Source organism: Crinia signifera, chromosome 6, assembly GCF_055691185.1.
Source record: "Crinia signifera chromosome 6, ASM5569118v1, whole genome shotgun sequence".
NCBI classification, from domain to species: domain Eukaryota; kingdom Metazoa; phylum Chordata; class Amphibia; order Anura; family Myobatrachidae; genus Crinia; species Crinia signifera.
This window is the reverse complement of record NC_139222.1, coordinates 46823723-46846913: the sequence shown is the minus strand read 5'-3', so window position 1 is coordinate 46846913 and position 23191 is coordinate 46823723. Positions and strand designations below refer to the sequence as shown.

Here is a 23191-nt window from a genome sequence, read left to right as displayed (position 1 = left end):
CTGCTGCAGGTAATACCTTGCTTTCTTGGGCTTGTTGCCTTGTTGAAGGTTAACGTTCTTGTATTGGCTGGTTGCCATATATGTATATATATATACAGATATATATTTATTAAATATTTCAGTTATAGTGTTCACCATAGGTTATTATTATAGGTTTCTTCACCTATTTTGTTATTTTTGTTAAGGTGTGCTGGTATGAATCTCACCACATTTACTCGCTTACTCCTCATATACTTTGCTCTCCTTCGGCACAGTTTTTCATTAACTGACTAGTGGAGGGAGGATAGAGGGGAGGAGCCAGTGCACCCATACTGAAAGATCTTATGTGCCTGTCTCTCCTGCGGAGGATCTCTATCCCCATAGTATTGAACCCCAGTATTCCATATGGACTACGAGAAAAGGATTTACCGGTAGGTATATTAAAATACTATTTTTTTTTCCTTTTCTTACTTGTGTCTTTTGTCCCCTTCTGTATTTCAACTCTACTTCCTGCCTGCATCTGTCCTTTCCGCCGGCCTACTGGCCTCTATGTGTTTTCTGTGCTTTGTGTCCTATATATTCTTTTCCCTCTTATAATGTTTAGACATCAACATCTATCCCATACTTGGTGGAATTTTTTAAGGTTTGTGCGTTTCATATACATATATCTTTTGTGCCTAGTTGTGCTATTTACTAAGTTTATCCAGTGTACAAATTTAGGACTTTCCTGTGCCATCCATTTCTTAACTTTTAGTGTTTTTTTGTTAGTGTTAATAAATTCTCAACTAATTTGAGATCGTGCTTATCTACACCGTGTTGGGGCATGATGTTCAATAATCCATATTTCCTATTTAGATCAAAGTTAGTAATGCCTAGGTGCTTTATCACTTGGCCCACTTTCTCCCATAGCTGCTGGACCCTGCAGCTTTGCCATATCATATGTATGTATGTATGTACCTCTCTCTTTTCTGCATTTTGGGCATACATCACTTTTACTTTTGTCATATTGTTTTAGTCTGACTGGTGTCACATACACCCTGTGCAATATAAATAGTTGAATTTGTTGGTACCTGATGGAGAACGTCACCCTACTTGGGGATGCCAGTGCTTTACTCCACTCTCCATCAGTTACCTCCCCAGTGTCCAGCCCCCAATCCCTCCTATTCTTTTCCACCTGAACATTTTTAATTTGGTTTAGCAGTACTTTATAGATCATTGATACTCTCAACTCTCCTTCTCTAGCCAGTAGTTGTTTTATTAGGGATTCCTGTATAATAACACCTCCATTTCTGTATGTGGAATTTAGCCCCTCTCTTAGTTGTAAGTACAGAAAGAACATTTTCTTGTCCACATGATATTCGCCTGCTATTTGCTCAAATGTTTTTATACTCCCTTTCTCATATATCTGGCCTATATTCATTATACCGTATCTCTCCCAACACTTCTTAATCTCTCTGTTCATTATACCACTGTCTGTTATATTTCCTTTTATTGCCCATATTGGCACCTCTGGGTCCACACCCTGGTGATCCACTACCTTATTTGCATACTCCCAACATTTCTTTTCCTTGGTCCACCATTTTTTTTACATTTTCATCACATTCTTCTTTTATCCATCCCCTCAGGTGCCATATTTGGGAAGCCATGTAGTATATTTTAAACGAGGGGAGCCCTAATCCTCCTTGTTTCTTACTCCTCGATAGAGTCACTATTATTATCCTGGACCTCTTTTTCCCCCATATAAACGACAACGTGATACTATCAATCGTTTTAAATACCCGGTTCGGGATATATATGGGTGATTGGAGCAAAATGTACAAAAACTTAGGGAGGGCCATCATCTTTACTAAGTTTACTCTCCCTGTTACCGTGAGCGGGAGTTTTACCCATGTTACTGATTTACTTTGATACCATTTTATTAACGGGTCTATATTTACAAACTCTTTTGGATTGTTAGATATATATACCCCCAGATATTTCATATTTTCCCTCCATTCCAGTGGGTTTACACTTTCCCTGGTTTCAGAACTACCCCTCTTCAGATGTATTATATTGGATTTAGCCCAATTAATTCTTACTCCCGAGGGTTTAGCTCAGGCATTCCCAACCACGGTCCTCAAGGCACACCAACAGTGCAGGTTTTCTAGATATCCAGGCTTGAGCACAGGTGACTTAATTAGTACCTGAGCTATTCTGATTAAACCATCTGTGCTGAAGCCTGGATATCCCTAAAACCTGCACTGTTGGTGTGCCTTAAGGACCGTGGTTGGGAATGCAATGTTTAGCGAATATTTCTAGTTTGCTCAGGATAATTGGCAGTACTATTCGATAGTTTTTATAAATAAATCAACATATCATCCGCGTACAGAGATACCAATTGTTTGTTCATTCATCCTCCCCCCCCCCCCCCCCAGACTCTTCAGGTCTGGTGTCTGTCTGAGATTGCACGCAAGTGGTTCTATTGCCAGGTTGAACAGCACCAGGGACAGAGGGCACCCCTGCCTTGTCCCCCTTGCCAATTCGAATGTTTCAGTGACATATCCATTGACCTGTACTCTCGCTCTAGGTGTCTGATATAACAATTTAATCCAGTCAATGAATTTTGTTCCAAATCCAAATTTTTTTAACACTTCCCAGAGACATTCCCACTCTATACTGTCGTAAGCTTTGGCAGTGTCCAACAGTAGAATCACTGACCTGTCTCCCCGATGCTGCTCAACCTGGACATTTACATGGAATCTCCTAATGTTAATTGCCGTGCTTTTATTTTTACGGAATCCCGTTTGGTCTACATGTATGATACTTGAGGCCGCCCCTTCCAGCCTGGTGGCCAGCACCCTGGCTAGTATTTTAATATTCATTAATGAAACGGGCCTATATGACTCAGGTATGCTAAGATCTTTCCCTTCTTTTGGAATGACTACTATTATGGCCTCCTTCATTGAGTCTGGGAGCTTTCCTTCCTGCATACTCCTGATAAACATTTCCGTCAATTTTGGGGATATAAATTCACTAAATTTTTTATACAGCTCTACTGGTAGTCCATCCCCTCCTGGGGCTTTACCCACCGGTGCCGATTTAATAGCTTGTTTCACCTCTTCCACTTCTATGGGTTGTTCTAACCTTTCTCGAACATCACTGTTTATTCTGGGCAATTCAATTTCCTTCAGGAATTTATTTATTTCTATCGAGCTCCCTGGAAGGCTATATTTTTGGTTTCTATCACTTCAGCTAAAATAATTGTAGAGATACAGGCACTTTGGGCACGTGAGCCTTACCTGAAGATGAATATAGTACTCAGAACAAACCCATCTTTTTTTACCAAAAGTGGTGTCAACATTTAATATAAATAGAGAAATCATTTTGCCTTCTTTCTATCCAAAACCATCAAGTAAAAAGGAACAAGATTTTCATGCATTGGATGTAGAAAGAGTCAAAACATTTAGACATTCCGAGACGTTATTGTTATTCCATCAGGCATAAGAAAGAAAGGGGTTCATGCCATCAAAGCAAACTTTGTCCGGATGGGTCAAAGAGACTATTACATTCTGTTACAAGAGTTGGGAGACAATTACCAGGAATAGTAAAGGCACACTCGGCAAGAGCAATGGCAATGTCTTGGGCTAAGGAAGCAAGAGTATCCATAAAGGATATCTGTGAAACAGCAACTTGGTCTTCTATTCATACGTTTGCCAAACACTATGAATTGGACGTGACTAGAGAACAACCGTTCGGGAGAAGAGTTTGCAATCGAGTCATGTCTTAAGTTATTGTATTACCATCCCTCATATATGCTTTGGTATGCCCATTGTAACTGTGCCCAGTTTCCGTTTTTAACCAGATTATTTAATTAAGTTATTCAAATCTAGACCTAAATAAATAGTAGCACAGAAGAGACCGACAACCATCCATGATTAAGTGCTGTAAAGCACGAAACGCGTTGGTGAAGCCAGTAGCAGGAACCAGAAGTATGGACAGCGATACCGGAAGTGCCGCAAGACTGAGACAGAGAAAGCCGCGGCCAGAGACGGAACCAACGGGCTGATGCTGCTATCAAGTAATAGTAAGGGCTAGATAGTACCTCCACATTGCACAAGTATCTGCTGCACCATCCGTTTACCGGGACTCTGCAAATCTACTCAAAAAAGAGCGTGAACATTATGCAAATTTCATTTAAAGTTTTATCTTTGCTTTTAAAGTAAATGTATCCTTTTTAGGTGTATTGGTGCTGCAACATATGTCTGTCAGTAATGCCTTTGCTTACACCAAGGTAGGTAGACCTGTTCCTTCTCAGATAAATGCTCATACCACCAGGTCAGTTGATTCCTCTTGGGCTGTGCGTCATGGGGCTACAGCAGAACAGTTGTGCAGGGCTGCCACTTGGTCCTCTGTTCATGCCTTTACCAAATTTTACAGGTTCCATGAGTTCGTGTCGGAGGACGCTTCATTTGGGCGGGCAGTGATGAGAGATGTCAGTCTGAGCGTACCCTCCCGAAGGACCGGCTCGTGAACGTCCCAAGGTGAGCTATATCACCAGGATGGACGAAAGAGAAAAGGGGATTTTTGAAAGAACTTCGCATTTGAACCCCTTTCTCTGAGTCCATCCTGGTGACACAGCGATCCCTCCCTTATGCTCATTAAGTTATACCGTTCATGTTTGTCATGTTATGGTTATATGATTGTGCATGTAAGATGTTCGGACATTGTACTGAGTTATGTATCCTAGTGTGCTTTAGAAGTTGAACTGAAGCTTCATGGGATGCAGAAGGGAGGAGCCTGCTTCCAAAGACTTTCAATATAGGTGCCTTGGCTCCTGTGGACCCTCTTATATCCCAAGGTTAGCTGTGTCACCAGGATGGACTCAGAGAAAGGGGTTCGAACGGTAAGTTCTTACAAAAATCCCCTTTTTGGAAATATTGAGTTTGAGGTTGTGAGAAGACATCCAAGATGAGATGGCAGAGAGACATTCAGAAACTCTGCTCAAAACCAGTGGTGACAACTCTGGGGTTGATAGACAGATTTGAGTATCATCCGCATACAAGTGATACTGAAATTCGACATAGTTGATTAGTTTGCCAAGAGAGGAAGTATAGATTGAGAACCGCAGAGGACCCAAGACTGAGCCTTGCGGAACTCCGACTGACAGAGGTAGTGAAGAGGAGGTAGTCAGAGACGCGAACACTGAAAGAGCGATCGGATAGATAAGATAAGAACCAAGAAAGGGCTGTATCATTAAGACCTAGGGAGTGCAGAATTTATATGAGAAGAGTGTGATCAACCGTGTCAAACGCAGCCGAGAGATCTAGAAGAATAAGTAGTGAGTAATGACCTTTAGACTTCACAGTTACCAGATCATTCACCACTTTAGTCAGTGCTGTCTCAGGGGAGTGTTGGAACGAAAGCCTGACTGAAGTGGGTCTAATAGGCTGTGAGAGTTAAGAAATTGTGTGAGGTGAGATTAGACAAGTCTCTCCAGTAGCTTGGAGAGGCATGGGAGCTGAGAGATAGGACAATAGTTAGAGAGAGAGTTAGGGTTAGAATTGTGTTTTTTTTCAGAATGGGAGTAATCACTGCATGTTTGAACAGAGATGGAAGAGTACCAGTAGAAAGCAAGATATTGCAGATTTAAGTTAAGGTTGGGGTAAGCACAGATGATAGAGTTTTAACCCCTTCCCGCCGCAGCCTGTTTTTGCCTTCCTGACAGAGCCCTTTTTTTCAAATCTGACATGTATCACTTAAGTGGGGATAACTTTTTTTTGCTTTTACTTATCCAGATTGTTTTCTCGTGACACATTGTACTTCAAATTAGTGGTCAATTTGGGTCGATACAGTCTGTGTTTTTTTGTGAAAAATACCAAAATGTCGTAAAAAAATGGAAAATTTAGCAATTTTCAAAATGTAAAATTTTCTGCTTGTGAGACAAATAATCATACCACTCAAAATAGTTAATAACTAACATAGACCATATGTCTACTTTATGTTTCCATCATTATTTCAACCTCCTTTTAATTTTTTTGGACACTAGGAGGCTTAAAATATGAATAGCAAATTCTAAAATTTTCAAGAAAATTTCAAACACTGATTTTTTTGGGACCAGTTCAGTTCTGATGTGACTTTGAGGGACTTGTATGTGAGACACCCCCATAAATGATGCCATTTTAAAAACTGCACCCCTCACAGTATTCAAAACAGCATTTTGGAAGTTTGTTAACCCTTTAGGTGTTTCACATGAATTAAAACAAAGTGTAGGTGAAATTTCAAAATTTCATTTTTTTTGCAGATTTTCAATTTTAATACATTTTTCTAAGGAACACAGTAGATTTTACTAGAGAAATGTGACTAAAAATTGATTCCCCCAATTCTTTTGTTTTCATAAATATCCTATTTGTGGCCCTAGTGTGCACGTTGACCAAACCACAGGCTTCATAATAGAAGGAGCACCTACTTGATTTTGGAGCCTCCTTTTTATGAGATTATTTTTTAGGCACCATGTAGGTTTCTAGGCACCATAAGATGCTAAAAGTTAGGAACCCCCCCACAAGTGACCCCATTTTGCAAACTACACCCCTCAGGAAATTCATCTAGGGGTATAGTGTACATTTCAAACCCCCAGGGGTTTCACCAATTGTGGTACAACTGGGCAGTGAAAATGAAAAATTACATTTTTTACACAAAAATGCAGTTCTGGCTCAAAATTTTTCATTTCACAAGGAATGAAGGAGACAAAGCACCCCAAAATCTGTGCCCCAATTTCTCCCGAGTACGGCAATGCCTCACATGTGACCAAAAAATACCAGTTGGGTGCATGGCAGGACTCAGAAGGGAAGGAGTGATTTTTGGATTTTGCAGCTCAGATTCTGGTGGAATGAATGGTGGGTGCTATGTCGCATTAGCAAGACCCCCGAAGCACCAATACAGTGGAACTCCCCCACAAGTGACCCCATTTTGCAAACTACACCCCTCAGGGAATTCATCTAGGGGTATAGTGTACATTTCAAACCCCCAGGGGTTTCACCAATTGTGGTACAACTGGGCAGTGAAAATGAAAAATTACATTTCTCTATCATTCTTATGGGATACAGGGAGTCGTTCATAACGATGGGGAAAAGAGCTTATCTGAAGGAGACAGGCACATATAAAAATGTATACAGGGTGTACTGGCTCCTCCCCTCCCTCTAGCTTCAGTTTGAGAACTGTGCCTCAGGAGAAGCACAGATCAGGAAGAGCTCCAGAGAGTTTTTCTTCTGTTTTATTTTCTTTATTATTTTGGGGCTGCTGTTTGGACTTAACAGCAGTCCTGCGTCGTGGGAGACTAGGGGAAGGGTTCAGCTGCTGGCCACTTCAAGGTACCGAGCTGTCCCTGCCACAGGACCACCGTCCTGAGTGGGTGATGTTACCGCGGGCATTGCGCTGCAGCGCGCACACCCCTGGCACACCGCACACCCCTAGTCCAGTCTGAAGACGTCAGTGGTGAGTATTACCCCGGGGTCCCCCGCCGTGGGGTCCCCGGGTTATTGTGCGGCAAGATGGCGGCGGTATGGCGGTGCCCTGCACAGGGACCGCGTAACCCCCTGCCTACACTGAGACAGGGTACAGTTCCTGTTTTGTCCAGGGCAGTTACCAAAGAGGTTTGGACATTCCCCAATGTCAGTCTCAGTATAAAACGCAGGTAAGCTCCGGCGCCATTATGCTGGGCGGAGCTTACCCAGAGTGAGACCAGCTCTGTGAGGGCGCCAAAACCTGCTTCCTGCTTCTTCCCTGGCTGCTGGAAACGCCATTGTACTGCTCCAGACACTCCTCAGCGGTGTGGATCAGAGGGAATCTGCTTGCAGAGACAGCTTCAGGTTTTCAGCGCTTGTGTACTTGTGCACTTGCCTGCTTACACTGTAAAGTACTGTTATTGATTACTGTACTGTATTACCAGCTCTTCTAATCGGAGAGCTAAGGTTATCAGGTGTATTGGTCTCCTCCATTATCCTCTGTACACCACCCCACTGGCTTGTTAAGCTGTACAAGATCAGATAAGGCTACACATAGTATTTATCTGGTTAATTTCACACTGCATATCCACTGTGTGTGCGCGCTGTGTGAGGGGAGACTGTTTGTTTGTCACAATGGTGAGGAAACTTACATGTATGGTGTGCAGTGATAAGTTTGTGCCAGCATCTTCATCACAGGTTACTTGTGAGCCATGCATGTCCCCACAAAGTACTGGGGTCCCCCCGCAACTAACTGGGCAGCAAAGTAGCACACAGGACAGCTCACAGGAGCCAGCCTGGGCTACAGGTATAAAAACCATGCTTGAAACTGTGACTACACAGTTAACTGCTACTGCAGCACAGACCCAGAGAGTACAAAGGGAGCTGGCTATCCTCTCTGCCAGAGTGGATGTAATTACTCCCACCCCTGGGGATACTCGTAAGAGAAAGGCCCCCTCTCAAACCCCTGATTCCGGGGCTGACGATGGGGATGATGATGATGATGTGGATGATGCAGACGCAGGTGATGACGAGCCTGATGCTTCACAGTCACTACTGCGGGGCACAGAGCCATTGATTATGGCAATCAGGGAGGTGTTGGACCTTCCCTTAGCTGAATCCACAGCAGGGGATGCCTTCTTTGCTACTCAGAAAAAGCAACAGGTGGTTTTCCCTGAGCAGGCTGACCTGGAAAGTACATTCAAGTCAGCGTGGAATAACCCAGAAATGAGGTTTAAAGTGGCTAAAAAGTTTAAGTCCACGTTTCCCTTCGATCCTGAGGGACGTAAGGTGTGGGAGGAGCCACCAGAGGTTGATTCTTCTGTGTCTCGCTTAGCCAAAAAGATGGTACTCCCAGTACCAGGGTCGTCTTCACTAAAAGACACCACGGACAGAAAGGTTGAAAACACTTTGAAGTCCATTTTTACTGCTAGTGGCGCGTGTCAGCGTCCTGTATTAGCTAGTTGCTATATGGCCAAGTCCATATACACGTGGGCCTCCCAGATCCAGGAAGGTCTTCTGGGCGACATGACAGTAGCACAGGTGTCTGAGAAGTTACACCATATTCAGGACACTGTTAAAGTTCTGTGTGAAGCGCAGAAGGAGTTAGGAGCCATTAACGGCCGTAACTCAGCCATGGCAGTGTCAGGGCGCAGATCCCTCTGGCTCCGGCAGTGGGTAGCTGACGCTGACTCCAAAAGGAGTGTAGAAAACCTCCCCTTCACAGGTGGCAGGTTATTTGGGAGTGATTTAGACGAATTAATCTCTAAAGCCACGGCGGGAAAGTGCACCTTCCTACCATCCACTCCACAGGCGCCGAAGCGTCCTTTTCAGGCTCACTCCCAGCAGTCCTTTCGGGCAAGTAAATTCCGCCCTAAAGCCAGGGGTGGTTCAAACGCTGCAAGAGGCTCCCGTGGTAAATTCAGGAAGCCTTCCGCTTCGGCCACCGCAGAGCGGCCATCCGGGGCAGCTGCAGGGAAACCAGCAGCATGACGGTGGGGCTCCACCATTAGCTCCGGCAGAGGTGGGAGCCAGACTGGCGTTCTTCGGCCAGGTTTGGGAAGCCTCGTGCCTCAATTCTTGGGTGCAGGCTCTTATTACGCACGGCTACAAGCTGGAGTTTGCAGTTCAGCCACCTCAGAGGTTCTTCAAATCAGGCCTCCCAGCGTCCCCAGAGGACCAAGTGGTGTTGCAGCAAGCAATCCAAAAGCTGGTACAGGCCAAGGTTATAACCCGGGTCCCTCCCCTAGAGAGGGGGCAGGGTTATTACTCGAACCTATTTGTAGTTCCAAAACCAGACGGGTCAGTACGCCCTATTCTGAACTTAAAATCCCTGAATCCCTTCTTGAAAGTAACCAAATTCAAGATGGAGTCCTTGCGGGCCGTGATAGCGGCACTGGAGGAGGGGGAGTTCTTGGCGTCCTTAGATGTGAAGGACGCCTACCTTCACATCCCTATATGGCCCCCTCATCAGAAATACCTGAGGTTTGCGCTGCTAAACGAGCACTATCCGTTTCGCGCACTGCCATTCGGCTTGTCCTCAGCCCCGCGCATATTCACCAAGGTGATGGCGGAGATGATGGTGGTTTTAAGGAAAAAGGGTATCTGTGTGATACCATACTTGGACGACCTGCTAGTAAAGGCGCGGTCGCCACAGGAACTACAGACAGCCTTACAAATTACCATACAGACCCTGTCGGGCCATGGTTGGCTCCTGAATCTGGCAAAGTCCTCTCTGATCCCTTCACAGAGACTCCAGTTCCTGGGCATGGTGATGGACACAGCCCTCATGAGAGTGTCCCTGCCACAGGACAAGGTATTGGACATCCAGCAGCTGGTCACAGACTTGCTGAGGCCCCCCCAGGTAACGGTGCACCAGTGCATTGTCCTATTGGGAAAGATGGTCGCCTCTTTCGAGGCTCTCCAATTCGGGAGGTTTCACAGCAGGATTTTCCAGCTCGATCTCCTAGGGAAGTGGTCCGGTTCACACCGCCAGATGCACCGGCGTATTGTGTTGTCATCTCGGACCAGACTGTCACTACAGTGGTGGCTCCACACGCCCAACCTGCTGGCAGGGCGTCGGATTGGCATCCAGGATTGGGTCTTAGTCACCACGGATGCAAGCCTCACGGGATGGGGGGCAGTGACCATGGGTCAGTCCTTTCAGGGCAAGTGGACCTTATGGGAAACACGCCTCCATATCAACAACCTGGAGTTACGTGCTGTGTATTACGCACTTCTGAAGGCGGCCCCTCTCCTCAGCGGTCAGGCGGTCCGTATCCAATCAGACAACGCCACCACTGTGGCATTCCTGAACAGACAGGGCGGGACCAAGAGCAGGCCCTGTATGAGGGAAGCATCGAAGATCCTGTCCTGGGCAGAGAGTCACTGCCAGGCGCTCTCGGCCATATTCATACCCGGGGTGGACAACTGGGAAGCAGACTTCCTCAGTCGCCACGAGCTCCACCCCGGGGAATGGAGTCTACACCACCAGGTATTCAGTTCTCTGGTGGCTCGGTGGGGGACCCCACTGGTAGACTTGATGGCATCAAGAAGCAACTGCAAAGTATCCAGGTACTTCTCGAGGGCAAGAGACCCTCAGGCAGAAGGAGTAGACGCCCTCTCCATACCGTGGACGTTCAACTGCCTGGTGTATGTCTTCCCACCGATTCCCCTAGTGGCTCGGGTGCTAAGGAAGATAAGAAGAGACGGAACCGAGGTGATTCTGGTGGCCCCAGACTGGCCACGACGAACGTGGTACCCGGAGCTTCTAAGTCTACAAAGGGACTCCTGGCGCCTACCCCTGCAAAGAGATCTACTCATGCAAGGACCGTGCGTCTTCCAGGCCTTGGAACAGCTGCGTTTGACGGCCTGGAAGTTGAACGGCAGATCCTGACTCAGAAGGGGTTTCACACTTCAGTCATCAGAACTATGACAAGTGCAAGGAAACCGGTAACAGCTGCACATTACCACCATATCTGGAAAAGATATGTGGGTTGGTGTGAACAGGAAAAGTTTATTCCTTCAGAATTCAAACTGGAAAGTTTTCTTAGCTTTCTTCAAGCTGGTCTGGATCTAGGCCTACGCCTAGGCTCTTTGAAAGTGCAGGTGTCTGCATTATCTGTTTTCTTCCAGAGGAAACTGGCTAATATTCCTGAAGTGCAGACATTTCTGCAAGGAGTATTGCATATACAGCCTCCTTTTGTGGCCCCTACTCCACCGTGGGACTTGGATGTTGTGCTGAAGTTCCTTAAATCCTCCTGGTTTGAGCCCTTGGAGGAAATTGACCTGAAATATTTAACCTGGAAGACAGTGGTCTTACTAGCCCTAGCTTCGGCTAGGAGGGTCTCGGAGCTAGGGGCATTGACTTGCAAGAGTCCTTATTTGATATTCTTTGAGGACAGGGCAGAATTACGCACTAACCCGCGTTTTCTACCCAAAGTGGTGTCTGCGTTCCATGTGAACCAGCCAATTGTGGTTCCTGCTGGTGGACCTCATTCTGAGGTGCCAACGTCCTTGGACGTAGTAAGGATTCTCCGTGTCTACATCAGGAGAACAGCAAGGATTCGCAAAACTGATGGACTTTTCGTCCTCTATGACGCCCAAAAGATTGGACGTCCTGCTTCCAAGCAGTCTATTGCACGATGGATATGTGCAACCATTAAACAGGCTTATGTGGTAGCAAAGCTGCCTATGCCTGTTGGGGTGAAAGCTCACTCTACTCGTTCTGTGGGGACATCCTGGGCGGCTGCCCGAGGAGTTTCGGCCTTACAATTGTGTAGAGCAGCCACATGGTCTGGCCAACACACTTTTGTCAAATTTTATAAGTTTGATGCTCTGGCCACTGAGGATACTCAGTTTGGGCAAGCGGTGCTGCGGCAATAGGTTCCGCACAATCCCGCCCGTTCTGATATCTTTGGTATATCCCCATCGTTATGAACGACTCCCTGTATCCCATAAGAATGATAGAGAAAATAGGATTTTAATACCTACCGGTAAATCCTTTTCTCGAAGTTCTTATGGGATACAGGGCACCCGCCTCTGTGCGGAGGTTTGCCTTGCTCACTTTGTGAGATATGGACCAATACTGGGTCCTTCTGCTACCCTTCTTGTTCCTGGTGGACATAAGGGTGTAGGTTACCTAGGTAACTTAAACTTACATAGTGTACCTTAAAGGTCCACGAGTGAAAATTGTCACTTAGGTGATAATTTTATACATTGTTCCAGGTGGAACACAGTTCAAAATAGTTGTCATGTTGACATGTTATTAGGCCCTTAGACTTCCCAGGTTATGGGGTTGCTAATGTGGTCTGTTATGTTGAATGTTGGGTGTGCTGGATGAATCTCACCACGGTAAATATACACATATTCCTCTCATATTGTTCTTCTCCTTCGGCACAGTTCACTTAACTGAAGCTAGAGGGAGGGGAGCAGAGGGGAGGAGCCAGTACACCCTGTATAAATTTTTATATGTGCCTGTCTCCTTCGGATAAGCTCTTTTCCCAATCGTTATGAACGACTCCCTGTATCCCATAAGAACTTCGAGAAAAGGATTTACCGGTAGGTATTAAAATCCTATTTTTTTACACAAAAATGCAGTTCTGGCTCAAAATTTTTCATTTTCACAAGGAATGAAGGAGACAAAGCACCCCAAAATCTGTGCCCCAATTTCTCCCGAGTACGGCAATGCCTCACATGTGACCAAAAAATACCATTTGGGTGCATGGCAGGACTCAGAAGGGAAGGAGTGATTTTTGGATTTTGCAGCTCAGATTCTGGTGGAATGAATGGTGGGTGCTATGTGGCATTAGCAAGACCCCCAAAGCACGGTGAAATGATGAACCTAATAATCCATAGATGTGTGGTATATTTTAAAACACTCCTTTATACATAGGCCGGGTTTGTCGGGGCAAGTTTCACAGTGGAAAATAGTATCCTTTCTTATTCCCTTTTTATAGCAAACTTTGCACCTTTTTTGTGTCCTGCCCTTTTTTGCAGTGGAGGGGATTTCGTTAGGAAAATGCTGCCCTGGTACAATACGGGGGCCAGTACTAGAAGTACTGGGGCCCTCTGCCTGCTGGTTCCCAAATATTAGGCCCTTTATGACTTCCTCTTGAAAGTGCATAAATGTCCCCCTCTGGCTGGTAGAACGGAATAGCACGTAAGCGTTATACAGTGCCATCTGGATGATATACACGGCCAGCTTCTTGTACCAGATTTTTGTTTTCCGCAGGGCACTGTACGGCTTCAGTACCTGATCTGAAAGATCCACTCCGCCCATGTACTTATTGTAATCTAGGATACAATTCGGTTTTGAGGTGTGGGTACTGGTACCTCGTACAGGGACGGAGGTGGTACTGTCTCCGTGAATTGTTGTCAGTATAAGGACATCCCTCTTGTCCTTATATTTGACCAACAACATATTTTCGGTGGATTGTGCCCTGCTTTCACCCCTTCTCAGTACTTGGGCAATGTGCGTTTTTGGGAGGCCTCTTTGGTTCTTGCGCACAGTACCGCAAGCTGCTGTACCTCTTGAACCAAGGGCCTTAAACAGGGGGATGCTAGTGTAAAAGTTATCCACATAGAGGTGATAACCTTTATCCAGGAAGGGGTGCACTAAATCCCAGACAATTTTTCCACTAACACCTACGAGGGAGGGGGGGCATTCTGGCGGTTCAATTCTTGAATCCTTCCCTTCATATACCCTAAACCTGTGGGTGTACCCTGAGGTGCTTTCACACAGTTTATACATTTTTATGCCATACCTTGCCCTCTTACTGGGAAGGTACTGGCGGAATTTAACCCTTCCTTTAAAATGTATAAGGGACTTGTCGATACAAATAAATTTTTCAGGGATGTACAACTCTGCAAATTTGGCACTGAAATGATCAATGACCGGCCTGACTTTGAATAGCCGGTCAAAGGTGGGATCATCTCTGGGTGGGCACTGTGCATTATCGGTGTAATGTAAAAATTTAAGGATTATCTCAAAACGAGTCCGAGTCATGGCCATACGGTAAAGTGGGGTGCTGTACAGAACATCTGTACTCCAATATTGCCTAATTTCTGGCTTTTTTACTATGCCCATATGCCCAGACCCCAAAACGTCATCATCTCTACTGCATCTACAGGGGTCCACCTAGCAAATGATGACGTGGGGTTTTGAGCAATAAACTGCTGGGCATATAAATTACTTTGGTCCACCATTAAATTTATAAAATCATCAGAGAAAAATAATTTGAAAAAGTCAATTTCTCTGAGACCTGTTGAATCAAATTGGATTCCTGGGATGGCCAAAAACTCAGGAACCTGGTGCTCTAAATTGTCTGGTGGTGGGGTCCATACGGGATCAATCATTTGGGGGGGGGGTCTCAGCTGCTCTACGGGGGCGTCTTTGAGGGGGTCCCTCATCACTAGAGGAGGAAGAGGAGCTTAAGACGAATCCTTCAAATTCCCCGCTTGCATCACTGGCTGTGTCAGAGTCAGAGGCAAGCATGGCATATGCCTCCTCCGCTGAATACATTCTTCTGGATGACTAGGATGACATTTGGGATGACATTTGGGATGCCATTTTTATTTTTGTGTTTCTGTAAGTGTAATGTTTCAACACGTGTATAGTGTAGGGGGGGTACAAACTTTATTTCAACACGGGGGGTATGTAGTGTGTAGTGTGTATGTAGTGCAGAAAAAAAAATACTTTATACAGGAATTTGATCCCAATAAAAAAAAAAAAATTGAAGGGGTTAAAAAAAAAAAAAAAAAAGGTCCTGCGGCAAAAATTGAGCACAGATGTTGGTCAGTAACATCCGTCACTGAACAGCGCTCAAAGGCAACAGGAATTTGATCAAAAAAAAAAAAATTATATCAACCCTGTGCCAAAAATGCTGTTCAGTGATGTACGTCACTGATCAGCGCTCAGCGGCCACAGGACACCCACAAAAGCAACGTGGGTGTAAAAACAAAACCCCACTGCACTCTCCAAAAAATAAAAACTGCAGATCAGTGATGCAGTGATGCAACACTGATTAGCAGTGAGGGGCAGCAGGCACACAACTGTGGGTGCAACCTGACAGGGTATATATAAAAAAAAAAAAACCTGGACCCCCAAAAAGTTGCTGATCAGTTAATTTATACTGATCAGCACAAAAGGGGGGGCAGCAGTCAGTTGCACAGGCAGCACAAGCTTTGGTGCAACTGACAGGTATATATATAAAAAAAATAACCCCTGCACCCCCAAAAAGTTGCTTATCAGCACAGATATACTGATCAGCACAAAAGGGGGTGCAGCAGACACAAAATATAGCACTCTGTCACTATCTCTCACTATCTGTCACTATCTGTCACTCTATGACACTGCAGCAGGAAGTGACAAGATCCAGGAAGCATCCAGCTGCTGGCAGCACGCTACCAGCGGTGATCAGGTAAGTATCAGGCAAGGATCAGGTATGTATATCACGACAGATTGGTCGGTGACCGCTCTGCACGCAATTCCAGACCGGAATGGCGTCTGCAGCGCAGTCACCGTTAGTTTAAATCACGCGCTATGGCTGTGATTGGTCCGTCGGTCCGACGGACCAATCACAGCCTTGGGGGCAGGTGGGGTGAGGTGTGGTCATCACTGGTGACCCCCTCACGCCCCCTCACACCCGGCGGTGATTGACACCTGTGTTACCGAGCGTCTGATTCGCCGGTAACACAGGAAAATGCTGCGACTGGCTGTTCACATTGAACAGCCAATCACAGCGATCGCCGATGGGGGGGAGGCATCGCCGCCCCCCCTGGGCATGCAGGGACATGTCTGCTGTCAGGGACAGCAGACATTGTCCCTCTGTCACCGCGTCCCTAGACGCGGTGACAGTTTAAAGTCATGACGTGTATATATACGTCATGTGTCGGGAAGTACATCCCGGCCATGACGTATATATACGTCAAATGTCGGGAAGGGGTTAATGTCTTTGCAGGTATAGGATCAAGAGGAGAGGCAGTGGAGTAGGAAGATAATAAGAGTAGGGATTCTTAATTTTCATTTGTGGACTCAAAAAAAGAGAAAGTGCCAGAGGGTTCAGGTGGGGAAAAAAGTGGGTTAGAGGTTGAAGAAGAGCAAACCATTTCATCTCAGATGTTATCAATCTTGTCCTTAAAGTAGGAGGAAAGTTCTTATGGACTGATGGTAGCCAGTGGGGGAGGGTACAGAAGAGACTTAAAGGTGTTAAAAAGTCACTTAGGGTTGGAGTGGTAGCTAGTCTTATATGTGAGGAAATCAGTCATATTACAAGATTTACACCATTGGCGTTCTACTTTACGTGACTGATTTCAAGTTGTCTCGATTTTTTGGAGTCAGGAGAGGAAATGTAGAAAATCAGTGAGAGCTGTTGTTGCAGAGAGCTGGAAAGTTGTGGAAAATTAATAGCATTGGTATTTCTGTAGGTTAGAGTAGGCTTGCATGATTTCAGTGTCAGTGAGCTTGGGGGGAGGAGAGCAAGGGGGTGATGAGATTGTGATCAGAGAGAGAGAAGGGAGTGTTAGTAAAATAAGAGACTGAGCACAGCCTGGTGAAAACAAGGTCAAGACAGTGGCCTTCCTCATGAGTAGAGGAGTCAGACCACTGGGAGAGGCCGAGAGAGGAGGTTAGAGAGAGGAGTTTGGAAGCCTGCAGAGATGGTGGACTGTCAATAGCACTATTGAAGTCACCCAGGATTATGGTGGAGGTGTCAGAAAATAAGAAGTGTGGGAACCAGGCAGAGGAATCGGCAGCAACATGCAGAGAGAAAGGGGAAAAAATCCTAATAGAGTGAACTTCAAATGATGTGAATGTAAATGAAGGAACTGGTGGTCGAACTGAGGGCCTTATTCTAGTTCACTCTTTCTGACCAAATCCTTCTTAGATGGACAAAACCATGTGCAGTGCAGGGAGGCAGAAGTAAAATGTGCAGAGAGAATTAGATTTGGGTGAGTTATTTTGTTTCTGTGCAGGGTAAATATTGGCTGCTTTATTTTTACACTGCAATATAGATCTCACTTTGAAGTAAAACCCCACCAAAATCTAATTCTCTCTGCACAAATTACATCTGCCCCACCTGCAGTGCACATGGTTTTGTCCATCTAAGGCAGTGATTTTCAACCTTTTGTACCTTGCGGCACACTAAATAAGATTTTAAAATTGCCAAGGAACACCATGAGATCCCCACAGGGCAAAACACATTGGCCCCCACAGGAAAAAAACAAACCTATTGCCCCCCATATAAAAAAACAATCACACTGGTCCCCAGAGGTAACACAAATAAAATACATTGGCCCTTTAAATGAAGAGACCAGTAAATAACAGTTGAACTGGTGGTGGCTGTAAACTGGTTTGGGCATCTCTAGATCTGGGGGCACACTTGAGAACAGCTCAAGGCACACTAGTGTGCCACGGCACAGTGGTTAAAAAACACTGATCTAAGGATTTTGTCAGAAAGAGTGAACTGGAATAAGGCCCTATGGGCCAAATGTAATAAGGTGAGAGTTTCAGAAAGTGAGAGATTTTGGGAGAGTTTTCCCATGTTTTTTTAAGCAGCAATCAATTACACTGCAAATTCAGGTTGATTTTGGCATGTAATTGATTGCTGCTTTAAAAAACATGGGAAAACTCTCCCAAAATCTCTCACTTTCTGAAACTCTCACCCTATTACATTTGGCCCTATGTGTGTAAAGGATTGGGACAGTAATATACCTACCGCACCTCCTCTACAATTACCAGGCCTGGAGGTGCGAGTGAAGTGTAAACCACCATGTGACAATGCTGCAGGTGAGGCTGTGTGTGAGCCGTGTTTCTGTAATAGCTAGAAGGTTGAAGTTGTGAGAAATAATTAAGAGGTCGTGGATGGATATTAATTTGATGCAAACCGAGCGTGCATTCAATAGGGCACATTTAAGTTGTTTGGTGGGTGGCGGGAGGCATGTGATATTTGAGCTTAGAACCAGTTACATTTGAGTGTGACAGGTGGTTGGGGCCTGGGTTTGGTGAAATGTCACCAGCTAATAAAATTAGAAAGGAGAGATAGATATAGGTGGATGTTTTTTTTTTTTCTATTGGTGGTGAGAAGTGGATGTGAAAGGAAATGTAGAGAGGCAAGTAAAGAGCTCATGAGTGTTTATAAGAGGGGAGTGAATAATAGAAGAGGCAATGTGCACCTATAATCTCCCTGACACTCACCACTCTGGTGAGTGTCAGGGAGATTATAGGATGTTTGGTGAGAATTCCATTAAATGAAATGAGAAGCAGCAGTTTGGTGAGCATGATGTGATTTTATGTCCAGAATGTTAGATACAGGGTTAGTTAGAAAGGATAAGTTGACTAATGATGTGTAATAAGTATTGGATTTACCTTGCTTGGTGGTGTTCAAAGTTTTTCAACTGTTTCAAGTGTATGGGCCATTAGAAAAAAATGGAGGCTGCATAAAGAGCACTGTGCTGTAAGTTTTTTTTAAAAGCTATTGCAATTATTTGTTCTGTGACAGACTTAAGGGGGTCAGTTAAGTATTGAGTGGGTGCACAGATTTCTTGCTGTCCCTCCATCTATCAGAAGTTAACTCTACACGTTATATTTCCTGTAAGTGTTTTTTTTTTATCCTGAATTGCTATGGCATTTTTTTGGCATAAATCGCATGCAACTCTCGGGGAGCTGCAGTGGGGAGTATGGGTATGCTGGCATGGTGAGCAGAGGGCAGGTGGAGCAGGGAGCCAAGCTGTTTTTTTTTTTTCTTGCAGCTTGGCTCCCTGCTCCTCCTGCCCAGCTCTGTGTCCGCTGCCCGACTTCCCCTGCCCACCTCTCTGGTCGGCTTGCAGCGTCCCCCGCCCGCCGCTTCTCTGTGTCCCCCATCTGACTCCGGAATTTTAAACAGCAATTTGATTATATGCCAGATGTGTTTTGCACTTAAAAGTATTGCTGTTTTTAATTTAACTGGCAAAAATGCTTTAAAGCCATCATTTGGTAAATAAACCCCTAAGATTTTTAATGCATGTGTCCGCAGCTGCTGTGTGAGAACTTATACACAGATTCATTTATAGACAAAACTAAAGTAAAAATTGACAAATGCCCAAACATACAAATTTATAATAATAAATAATTGAAATTGATAGACTAACTAGACTGCTCAGGGCATTTCTACTATTCTAATGTTTTTTCTTCTTTTGTTTCTGTAGGTGAAGGCCTTCATGTTCACTCTTGTGTAATTGCAGCCTGCAGTCCATATATAGCCAAACTTCTCACACAGCCAAGTACAATTTCTGGTATTGTTGATCCTTCAAAACAAATACTATTCAATAGACGTGTAGTACACATTAGTGAATTATCCAGCCACTTGCTTCCTCTTGTCCGTTACATGTACACATCAGAACTGGAGGTAGCACCAGCAGATGTCCATGGTGTTCTCAAAGCAGCAAAGAAGTTGCAGATACCAGAGCTGGAAATGTTACAGCTGCAGGGAGGCAGGTTAGTCAGGACTGAATGTGGAAGAAGGCTTAACCGAAATTTTCTTGGAAGCTTGAAACACACTCAAAGCGATGGAATAAGACTAGCTTTTGAAGCTGTGAATACCGAAAACAATAAGAAAAGCAGCTCTAATATGTTGAAGGTGGATCCGAGCTTCCTGGGCCCTCGAGAGGTGGTGCCGAGCTTCCCGGGCTCTCGAGAGGTGGAGCCAAGCTGCCTGGGCTCTCGAGAGGTAGAGCCGGGCTGCCTGGGCCCTCGGAAGGTGGAGCCGAGCTGCTTGGGCCCTCGAAAGATGGAGGCAAGCTGTTCAGCAAGCATATCGGAGAATGAGCCAATTAGCAAGAGTCTAGCAGAAAAGGCTGTGAATGCCGAAAACAATAAAAAAAGCACCTCTAATATGTTGAAGGTGAAGCCGAGCTGCCTGGGCCCTCGAGAGGTGAAGCCGAGCTGCCTGGGCCCTCGAGAGGTGGAGCAAAGCTGCCTGGGCCCTCGGAAGGTGGAGCAGAGCTGCTTGGGCCCTCGGAAGAAGAAGCTGAGCTGTTTAGCAAACATAATGGAGAATGAACCAATTACTAAGAGTATAACAGAAAAAACAGATAGTTCACATAGTTCTTTACACTACCAAAATAGACCAATAACAGTGTCTGAATCACAAATTGTAAACAGTCCCAAACTGTTGCCAAACCCAGAAACAAAACTTGTTGCAGTAGAAAAACAAACTGCATATAGCATTAAGCCAAGAAAAGGATTGATAAAAAGGCTAGTAGGACAGAACATTGGAAAAAAAGAATCTTTATTACATGTAAATAAAAATTCTAAGCTTAAGGTTCCAGTAATGGTTAGCAAAAATATTAAAATAACTTCACATCATTTGCAGGATGACCTGCAATTTCTAGAGGCATCAAGAGGAAATCAACTACCGGATAAAACAGCAAGTGAAAAACATGATAAAAGTTTGGAGGGTTTGGTGGATTGTACATTGAGGCTGCAAGAAAAAAAAACTATCCAGCTAAAAGAAGGTATGGATACAGCAAAGTGTATAAGCTGTGAAATGGATAAGCCTACAGAAGTTACTGCCAATGTAAGTTTTAATAAATGTAAAGATCTGGAAGGTGAAAAGAAAGAATGGTCAGATCTGATAACTGAGATGGAAAATGAAACTGCAAACCAGAAGACTTTAGGGACTGTTGCCCAACATAAATCTGAGACTGGTATGGTATATCCTCATGATACGACTATGAACGAACAGGGAAAGAGATGTCTGAGTGTGAATGAGTCTCAATCAAGTGAAGTAGAGAAGGTGAAACTGAGGAAAGTCAGTAATGGACATAACTGGGAAGTTGTAAAGCAAGTGCAGTTCCCATGCATTGAGAGCCCTGATGGGAGGCAAGTGGAGTCCCTGCGTGTTGAGTGTTCCGATGGGAGGCAAGTGGAGTCCCTGCGTGTTGAGTGTTCCGATGGGAGGCAAGTGGAGTCCCCGCGTGTTGAGCGCGCCGATGGGAGGCAAGTGGAGTCCCCGCGTGTTGAACGCGCCGATGGGAGGCAAGTGGAGTCCCCGCGTGTTGAACGCGCCGATGGGAGGCAAGTGGAGTCCCTGCGTGTTGAGAGTGCTGATGGGTGGCAAGTGGAGTTCCCTGATGAGAGAGACAAAAAGTTCAATGAGCTGGAGCAGCTTCTGGAGGAAATACTAAATGTACCATCTCCCATGTCTCCATTTGTGAATGTGGGTGGTTGCAGTCCAGTGACTGTAGTGGAGGGTGTGTGGCCTGACCTGTCTTCTGACTCTGACATAGATATTGATGTTATCGGCTAAGGGGAAACAAAATGTTATATATACTGTGTGTGTGTATTTATGTATGTGTGTATACACCTGTCATGCTGAAAGCACTTTGCTTAATAGGCCGTAAACTCTGTACTATGGCTCAATAGTCTAATGCTTTGATGCCAAGATCTTGTATTATTATTGTAAATTTTTATATTTTGCTAGTGATTATTGTGCTTACACATTTAGTCCTTCTGTATTCAAGTTCAACTGTTTTGATGTCCACAGTATTTCAATCTGGCATGTAACTGAATTAGTGTATTTTACCATGGGTATGCCTAATTGATTCAAAGAGATATTCATACAAAATCAGTTTAATTTTGTTAAATTGTCTTAATTTATTTAGTTTTTGTTGGTTTAAATACTGTTTAAAGTGACAGGACAGTATAACTTGGTCTTTAGTTTTGCCGTATTTTGTTTTGGTTGTTTAAGTATTCATTAAACAAACTTTCTATGTAATTTTGTGTTGGATTTTTACTTTAAGGAAAGCAGCAAGAAAGGATTTATACAAATGCTCAAACACTGTGAACACTGTTCCTTCACCACAGCTCCAGAAGAAACTGTGCATAAGTCAGAAAGGTCACAAATGGCGCTCTTGTGGCAAGACATGCGTTAGGTCAATATTATTATTTTTTTATGGATTATTTAAAAACCTACTTGTTCATCCTTTTCCATATCAGTGGGCATAGAGGGAAAACCTAATAGGCTTTGTCAATTCAGGCATCCCTGAATTTAAAAAGCTGCCCTGTGTGCGGCAAAACATGTTTTTTCAAGGTACTGTGCCGATTGGGATATTCTGCCAGTCAAACCAGCTGCCGGAGGCTATCTATAGGCGGCCACAATCACAAACATGCTTGCAGCAGTACTTCCAGAGTGGCATTGAGAACTCACACACTAGCCGCACCTGGCGCAGCAATATCCCTGGGCCAGGCACACTCACAACAGGTGATCTCACTTGCTGGCTGGACTCCATGGAGCACACAGACACACACACACAGTAGTGGAACTATTTCCTGAGTCTTTTTTTATCTGTACAGGAATGTTACTTTGGAAGCACTGTTTGGTGTAAGATTAACAGTTCTCATTTACAATAGAGGAGATTGATAACCTTCGAGAGGTTACATAGTAGGTAAGGCTGAAAAAAGACTTGCGTCCATCTAGTTCAACCTGGTATCGATATCCATTGCTGATTTGGTAGGTTCTGGTATTTTACAGACAAATTTGTACCCATGGATGTTTTTCTCCAGTAAATGTTTGTCCAACTTTGCCTTGAACGCATTTAATGAGCCAGCCGTTGCCACCTCTCTGGGAAGAGAGTTCCAGAGTTTGACTTTTCTGACTGTAAAGAAATTCTTTCTACTAGCTGAATGAAATCTTTTTTCTCCTAATCTATACTCATGCCCTCGTGTCCTAGATTCCTTTCTAGTAGAAAAGAGGGTG

General features: G+C 44.7%; 1 protein-coding gene across 1 annotated transcript in view; it reads left to right on the top strand.

Moving 5' to 3' along the window:
• The window catches only part of BTBD18 (BTB domain containing 18), an 80274-nt gene extending 57850 nt beyond the window's left edge, over positions 1–22424 (top strand). Inside the window, exon 3 of the mRNA XM_083146112.1 lies at positions 19641–22424. Within this exon, the coding sequence (XP_083002238.1) occupies positions 19641–21742 (2102 nt within the window). The 3' untranslated portion in view covers positions 21743–22424. The remainder of the gene's footprint in view (positions 1–19640) is intronic.
• The last annotated feature ends 767 nt before the right edge of the window (positions 22425–23191 follow it).